Below are 9009 nucleotides of genomic sequence, written 5' to 3' on the forward strand. Positions count from 1 at the left end.
ATGTTCATGATTGTCTAAAAAAAAACCTTACAAAAGAGAAATGGAACCTGCCTTCACAGATATTGACAGTAAGGCTTCATTCACATGCAATGTCTATTTTCTAAATTCTATTTTCTATTCGCGGTATGTCTTATGATCACGGTCTGTGCCCTGAATATCCCGCGGCATAATTACTGGCAGTGCGAGCCAGTTACTATAAGTTACTATAAGTAACTGGCTCGCGCTGCCAGTAATTACGTGGCGGGATATTCAGGGCACAGACCGTGATCATAAGATAGCGCGTATAGAAAATAGATTTTTAGAAAATAGACATTCCATGTGAACGAAGCCTAAAACTGTACATCATTTCTCGTATTGACTGATGCACGAATCGCTGATTAAAAACCAAGAGTGGTGAGAAGTAAGTCACGATTATTGCCTGCAGCTGGTATGGAGGATGCTCTTGTTGGTTATGCTTTAATGGCAGTTGGGAAATTGGGAATTGAAGAGAGAGGATGGGTCAAGTGATCAAGTGATGTTTTATATTGCTATGAAACATTAAAAATATAGCAGTACTGGAACAGGTTTCTAATTTTTGGAAATTTAAATTATTTCAGTGGAGTAAGACAAAGGATACTGAATCATCTTAATAACATTAAGTAGCATTCTTTTTTTTTTTTTTTTTTTTTTTTCTTTTAAGCAAAAAATTAAAGTTTTAACCATTTTCATTTTATACAGAAACATATATTTTGTCATTTAAAAGAGGAAATTATTTTTATTCAGTGGTGTCTTGCAGCTTTTATTTCTCTTTTAGAAAATTAAGATAAACATGATATTTTTTGCGTGAATTTTTATGTTATTTCAAAACTATTTGTTAGCTAATCTTTTTTCGACAAATCTATAAATTTGTCTATATCAGGATAATTTTTAATCCCCTAAAAAGTTATGCAGTCATAATTCAGTTCTAAGCAGTTGGGATTTTTTCTGCAGTTAAATTTAAAATATAACAGAATATATATTTTAAGATATTAAAATTTAAACATCCAGTAAGACAAGAACTGCCGGCACGTTGTTGTTTGGTCAGTGAACAGTGATCTACAAACAGCGGTCAGAAGGTGCAGTTATTTCACAGAAAGAGGTCTTTAAGGTCACAGTTAAATATAATTGTTACTATGCACTTGGTCGAATACCAGTGTTTGATGTGACATAATAGACTACTATATACGCTAGTATTTCAACGGCATATATACAAGGCTGGGCTGCAGTGCAGTTCTTCTGTGACATAATCTCCCGCAACATGTTTCATATTTTAATAGTCTGTTACAACATACTACACTGTTTCATGTTTTATGAGTAAGCAAGGGTTGTGGTTGCGGTATGGTATGGTGCTATAGTTTAACAACAAGGAACAATGGGTTTGTTTCATATTTAAAACCATACAGAGGATTTGGTTACAGTAAACTACGAGTGTGATGTAATTCGAACAAAAGTATCACCCAGTATGCCTCAATACCAGATGATTATACACAGCTATTATGTAAGCTGTACATGTTTTATAACACCAGGAAGACGCACCTTAGCATTCATAAACATTTAAGAAAACACAGTTCACTTCTCAATGCAAATTTAGCCAAATAATCAACATGTTGTAATCTGTATTAAGCGAGTGGAGGTGTGTAAGAATTTTTGCATTAAGGAGAGGCAGGGTGTCTTTGTAAATGTAATGTTAACGTCAAAGCAGGTGTTTAATTAGGGTCGGCCGAGGGGTCAGTCCGTAGAGAAGCTATGGCATGGTACATCTTCATGGAGTGTGAAACTAGCTTTTGTTGCTTTCTGCACCAATGGTTGCATTGTAGTTTCTGCCAAAGAATTAAAGCGGTATTTCTCACAATGAAGTGAAGATTATTACCGAGATGCTTCTGATAAACTTGGATTTCTTTTTAAATGACTTGGTTGCACAGCAGGTTGATGGTGTTAAGTAGAAATCTGTTTGTGTTTGCCCTTGGAAATGAAGGGCTAATGTGGCCCTTTAAAAGATAAAATGATTTAAAATTGGGGATCGGTTATAAGGGCTTCAGGTGCCTGGGATGAATCAGTATGAGTCACTTAAATGAGCCTGTTTTATTCTGAAGAGGAAGCTTCTTATCATTTAGACAAATAGATATTATTTGTACATTATTTGTACATTTTAGTAGACTTTACAATTCAAATACATTCTGGCTTGAATTTGATCAAAACTTTTGGTCTTAAAGCTTAGACTAACTTTTATCATTTGATATCTTTGGTCAGACTGATACTTGATGATGCAAAAAAAAGATGTCTGTAAAAGAGCAATGATCTCAGTTCATCACATCCTGACACAATGGTGATGTCACACCTGATGCAACTGTTTTAAAATAAGAGAGCTTTAAATTAAGAAGTTTTAATTTTTGTGAGGCAAGTTTTTGGGCCTGTGAATTAGGACAGCTCTGGAAAACTCTATCAGGAAGGAGGACAAAAAAGACCTAGAGGTAGACAAAGAAGTGCATTTTTCAACCAAAGTGTTGACTGAAGCTAGTTCACCTAATTTTGTAATTATAACTCTTCACACAAAAATATATAGCATCTATAAGTAAGATTCTGGCCTAGGAGGGACCCAGTGCTGTATTTTAAAGGTATTAGTACTGCCCATATCCCTCTACTTGGTGTCCTAAGATTACATCAGTGCCCCTTGGGTCACATCCCATTCATATGTAACTCTTCATAGAAATATATAATAGCAACACCAACCTCCCAACCCAACCTGAGTCACTCAACCTACTGAATAAAGACAGAGACTTCTTTTCAGACTGGCTCTCAGCTGTGAATGCATGTTGACAACGTGCACGCGACGGCACAGCGTGCTGTCCTTGGGGTGTTTATTTTGATAAGGTGTCTACCTTGTTGTAACAGTAGCAAAGGTCTTCCCTTGCCTCAGGTGTTTGAATTCTCCCCTAGCCTTCCGCCATTGTATCTGCACCTTGTGTGTTGAAGTATTAACAAAAAAAGCAATATGTTACACTGTAAATGAACTACGATTTGACTTTATTGGTTACCGCACATTGCGCTAATTAAAGACTGAGTAAACAACTAATGGGTGCATGCGTTTAGTGGTCTGAACTGTGATTGGTCAGTTTACGTCATCTCTATTCGGTGGATTTCAGTACCTTTGTCTGGTAGTCTAGGCTTGGGTGAAAGAGCAAGACTTTAGAGTAGCAATTTTTGTAAAGTGTTTTGTACTGTAGGGGGTATACCAAGTATGCTGTCCCAAATAACAAGCTTTGCTTCTTTTGGAGTAACTTCATATGACTTAAAGATTTTGAGCACCAGAAGTTTGCTTGGTTAAGTTTCACTAAAGAAACTTTAAACCAAAAGTTAGCCTTTATACCACACTGTTTTTATTTTATTATTTAATTTTTAATTTTTTATTTTTTAGTAAATCCACATTATTATGTGGCCATTGTTTCTGGTAATGGCTTCATGAATCTGTGAATTTTCTATTCTAGACTAGTGTATTTGTTAAGTAACAGTTTCTCTGCCCCCTCCCCAACACACACACATGCACACACATACACACACACACACACACACACACAGCCTTTGCCATTCCCAACCAGGCTGCATGTAATACCAGCCCAGAGCACTTATTGTGGATGAACCAAGTAAGGAGAAAATACACAGGAACCAAACCAGCCAATCATCTTAGTTGAAGATGAGCATTGTTTATCCGCCTTAGAGGTTAAGATAAAAGCAGATTATTTATTTACCTTGCAAGGTTTTGGTCTCAATTTCTTGTTTTTAAACCCAAAGGGATGTGTATTCATAGCACTTGCTGTGGGCAAGAATTTGTTCAATTTTCCTCTTACCTGATGAGGTTTTGACCATGCATTTCCCTCACAAATTGGACAGGAATTTGCCTTACTTGCTATTTACCCAGCAAGTGTTTGATTAGGATTTCTTTAGTTTAGGATTTTACATTTCATACTAATTGGACAAGAATTTGACCAGGTAGATCAGATAACCCACATTTTGAGGTGGCATTTGTACTTTACATGGGGACTAGAATTGGTAAATGTAGGATACTAGTTCTTCATGTTTTTTTTTTTTTTTTTTTTAATCCAAACCAGTAATTCTTCTTTCCACTTCAATAAACATCCCTAGGGCAAAACAAATGGTTGTCCTTGTTCTGAACTCTCTGTACATTAACTAGGAATTGTTTTGTAAGTCTTGAAGGTTTAGATGGAAATGCATGTTAAGTAAAACACCTCAGATGTCTGTGTTTTTTTTAAGGTTCTTGTATTGGTAGATGTGGTTTGTAATTATTCAGAATGGTAAAATAAAACTTTTTTCTTTGGCATCAGCTTTCTATGTCCTGTAGCATTTTTCCATAGAGTATTTGGATGCCTGAAAAGAAAATGGAATTATCAAGAAATTCTTTGCACAATTATCTCTATATTTATTTATAAATAATGTTTATTATCATCATTATTATGTCATTTATTTTATTTTAATTTAATTATTATTATTATTACTTTTTTTTTTTTTTTTTTTGCCAATAAAGGTATTACGTGCCAGTAACAAGTATACAGGGTAGTGTGCTTGGTCACCATGACAACAAACTATTTCTGTATCAAACTGTGAACAAGGTGCTGATGTCAGCATTAATGCTGTAATCTCGTCATTCTGCAGGGCATTAATTCCCATTTTCTCAGAACACGTTGCAAATTTAGCCATCAACATATTAATCTTCAGTGCAAACATAACAATTTATCTTCTAGATGTTGTTAATGACTGTTCTTTATGGGCTGTTACACAACAGAGCCAAGAGTGTTTTCCCAGAATTTGGGTAAAGGTGATCATATTAACCATGAGTCAACCTATTTTTTTTTTAATCTTTGTTTAGTTTCTGAAGTGCACTTGTTACTGTGAGCCTGTATTTTGTACTCAGGCAGATGTTTTTAACATCAATGCAAAGTTTCTGGGTTACCTGCTCATGGAGAAAAGTTGTAAAGAAAACCTTGTTGGCTACTTGGATAAAAGAGAAAAAAAAATTGAGAAAGAAATTAGTTTGGGAGTTCTTTGTGCCTAAATAGTAATACTGTTAATAGATTTCAATTAGTTGTTTTTTCTTTGACTGATTAATTGATTTATGTTGCTATCATTCACTCTTGTAAGAATTGGAAGATGATTCTTTGCAAGGAAGTTATTAGGAAGTATTAAATGTCATCACAGGAGATACTAGTAAAACCTCTGAAAGAATCTTCTTGGGCTATATTTAGCTTTTAATTCAGATTTGAAGATTGGCATGATATTCACTATCAGATCAGCTTTAGGCCTGTAGCCAGCAGCTTCATAGGAGAGTGGAGTTTTTTTTTTTTTTTTTTTTAAGTGGACGTTTGTACCATGATACTGACTAATACCTGGTAGGACCTAGATCAAATTTTGATTCAGAGCAGATCTTTTCACAGCCAAAAGGATGATGTTTCAGAAACCCCGTCTTCCAAAAATTATGAGGATAAAGAATTCCCTACTGGCTTCCTGTGTGATAGGTGGATAGGTTATAGGGTAGAACTGATAATGGCTGGTATTTCAAGGTGTCTGGGCTGAAAAGGGCAAATATCTGTGATATATGCAACAGCCATATCAACAATGTTACAAAGATGCAATCCCGTAACCAGCAATATTAAAAAAGTGGACCTTTTACCATGAAACCTACATGTACCTTCATAAAATTTTACCCAGAGGGGACCTTTTCCTGACAAAAAGAGGGGGTTCTTTGAAACTCCGAAATTCCCGAACCCCACCCCTGGCTACCGGCCATGAAGATGTATGAATCAGGGTATTATTAGCAAACGAGTGAAAACACTGTAGTTTTTAATACAGTAGTACTATATAGTCAGTGCAGTGTTGACGTCAAATGGCTAGGGTATTTTAGACATTAGGTGGGAGTGATAGATTTGAAAACAAGACTGGTTTAGGTGATAGTAATTGGACTGCTCATGGGAGTTTTCCCTTGCTATATTTTATCAATGAATATACAGAACATAACTGAGAGTAAGTGATTTTGAATTGTTGAAATCAGTATGACATTTTTTTTATAAAGAAGGGATGAAGGTGAAATAAAGAACGGAAAACCCCAAGAAGTGAATTTGTTAGAATAAATAAATAAAAATTGGTAACAAGTTTCTTAGAGGATGTGCCACAGACATTTCCTCTTGAAATGAAATGCATTCCAGTAAAAACAGTATTAGTTGTAAGTTCCCTGCTTAGGAGCAATAATGGCAACATGGATACACAAAGGAAGGAGGTGGAATACAATTTGTATCTATCTGGCTGGCAATACAGTACACCATGACTCTGGATCTTTAACATGTGGAAGTAAGTAAGACTGGCAGCCAGGTGAGATACCCAGGTTTTCATAGATCTACTTAAGTTGATCTGTTCTCACAGCATACAAGTTCATTTGGTAGAGGTGATGGAGTTATAATCAGACATGAGCTTTTCAATTCCGATGGCTTCTTCTGAGATTTTTTTTTTTTTTTTTACCAGGCTCATGTCTGTATAATCAGAACTTTGAAACATTCAGTTCTTTTTCTTTTTTTATTTTAATATGACATTTTATTTTGTGATTTTTAATGTTTTTCTTTAAATTCTTCCCCTATGTCACCTCTGGTACCTTCCCAGTTTTGTAGTTTACTGGAGACTCTCTGTAGTTCTCAGTATATATTTCTCCCAGTAGAGGTGAGTTAATCAGGGCCTGGAAACTCAGGGCACATTTGACCCAAAGGGAAGTAACATAAAACTGATGAGTGCAGCATATTACTGGGTAAAGTGCCAAGGATCACTGCAAACACTCCCGGTAATTCTGAAAATCCTGGTAATTGGGTTGGAATGTTCTGGACCAGCTTGTCGTATCTCTGAGGTAGCTGAAAGTGATACAGGTACAGGTGCGTGTGTAGACTCAAGGAAATGTTATGAATTACTCATCAACTTCCGGAAACCACAAGTCATTTTTGTTTTTTTGTTGTTTTTATTTTTTCTCACTCTCCTGCTTGATGAGGTGTCATCCATGTGGGCAGAGAGCTATAAAAAGGCAAGCGAGTGAGTTTCTTTCATACGCTCAACAGAGAGCAAGAGAGAGAGAGAGCGAGAAACAGAGAGAGACAAGATAACACAGATTACTGGAGTATTTATACAGCGTAGGGGTACATAAATCTGAAAATGTTGATGTTTTTTATGCTGATGATGAGAGGGTATAGGGCCCAAGGAAAACCGGAGAAAAAGAGAAAAAGTCATTGCAAAAGATCAAAGGCAGCTTACCACAGAAAGAATAAGTTGCACACAAAGCCTGGGAAAACACAAGAAGGCAGGGCAATAGATTCCAGAAGTATGTGTCATTATGTACATGTATGTGTAGGAGCTTTCTGTGTTTGTCAGATACCTGTATATGTTTTTATTTACCATGAGTGAAGTGATTAAAATGTAAGTGATCAATTTCATCTATAGAATATGCACAGGTGCATGTTATTAATATATGGAATTGTACAGGGGTTTGTGTGATAGTTTTTTTTTTTTTTTTTTTTTTTTTTTTTTTTTTTTTTGAAAAAACATTTGTGTGTTTCTTTATACAATGAGTCCATGAGGTGGTCATTTACTTCTGTGGATTGTACATGAATGAATAATACATGTATAAGTACACAAAATCTATATGTGAGGATTTTTTAATTTCTGAATGCTTCTAGGATACTTGTATGTTTTTATTTGCTGCTAGATGACTTGTATGCTGAATACTGCTAGGATACTCTATATTTTATTTACTGCTAGGTGACTATCATCCTTTTAGCCAATTTCATCTGTACATAAGTTTATGTTATTTTATATTTTTGCCAGGAACTTCCGCAAGACATCTTCCGATTTTTCTCATCAGCTTTTTTTTTCAGAGGAGAAAATAATTCAGTATAACCTACATCTACATCTGTTTAAGAGTATCATCCACAACATTAATTAAATGTTTTTGCATTTTATTTCATTCCTACATGTTTCTCTCCTGCAGAGTCCTGGTAGTAACAATATTCACCACCAGAGGTCCCAGAAGTTAAATGGTCTGTCAAGATACCCCACCCAGCTCACCATTACTAACACAAAGTCCAGTAAGACCTCCAGTGGAAAGAGCCATGCCTATCAGGATGTAAGTAGGAATACACTGACTCTTGGTATATAGCAGTGGCTGATGAGAATTGGTTTAAGCTATTAAATGAGATTTGTATAAGTTTTTTTTTTTTTTTTTTTTTTTTAATAATATTTTGTCAAATTTTATCATTTCTGTTCTTTGGAATCCATATTAAATTATTTTAATCCTTTTTAAGTTTATTTTTCTAATACTAATGGCAGACAATCATTTTAGGCCCATTTTAAAAGTTTTTTTTTTTTTTTCATAAATGGCTATTTCCTACTAGATATAACACTTTAACCTCTTAATGATTTATTTCAACCTGATAGTAGAAAAAGAAAATCAGCAGATTCATTTCACCTTTACCCAGACTGCTATTTGGGAATAAAAGTTGTTGTCAGATGTTTACTTACTCAGTAGGACACATACTGTCGAAAAGCGGTGTACTTCGGCAAGTCATGATTGTTGTTTTGCTACGTCCGCGTAACAAAATAGCCCGAGAACGGCGACTCGTTGAAAATGTGTACGTTACACGTAAATCTATATTGCAAAAAATCTACAGTGGCTTGAACTTTTATATTTTAAAAAGTGAATAAGCATTTGTTCTTCTGTCGAAAAATTGCATAGTTTTACCAATAAACCGTAAAGAATTCTTTCCACCGCGTCCTGAATACAGAGGACGGAATTTTTTACAGAACCAAAAACGCAAATGTCTAGGAAGGGACTATAATGCGATAAATTTGTTTACAAATATAATATTCGCTTAAATTGCGAAAAAAGATTGCTAAAGTATAAAGGTTTTCAATTTTTAAAGGAAAATCCCGCACACTCTTCGGTTTGTC

The 9009-nt window shown here is 35.1% G+C and overlaps 1 protein-coding gene across 3 annotated transcripts in view; it reads left to right on the forward strand.

The window, feature by feature from the left end:
- Nucleotides 1-8284, forward strand: part of LOC147760538 (uncharacterized) — an 88055-nt gene extending 79771 nt beyond the window's left edge. For 2 of the 3 annotated variants that reach the window (XM_087019272.1, XM_087019271.1), the window contains one exon: nt 8051-8284. In XM_087019272.1, coding sequence (XP_086875398.1) covers nt 8051-8218 — 168 coding nt within the window. In that variant the 3' untranslated portion in view covers nt 8219-8284. Of the gene's footprint in view, nt 1-6383; nt 7385-8050 lie in introns of those variants that run through there. The other variant, XR_015335702.1, reaches the window with a different exon arrangement.
- Nucleotides 8285-9009: the final 725 nt, after the last annotated feature.

The sequence above is a fragment of the Lingula anatina genome, chromosome 8 (assembly GCF_051362555.1).
Source record: "Lingula anatina isolate TDL-2025a chromosome 8, LinAna3.0, whole genome shotgun sequence".
NCBI lineage: Eukaryota > Metazoa > Brachiopoda > Lingulata > Lingulida > Lingulidae > Lingula > Lingula anatina.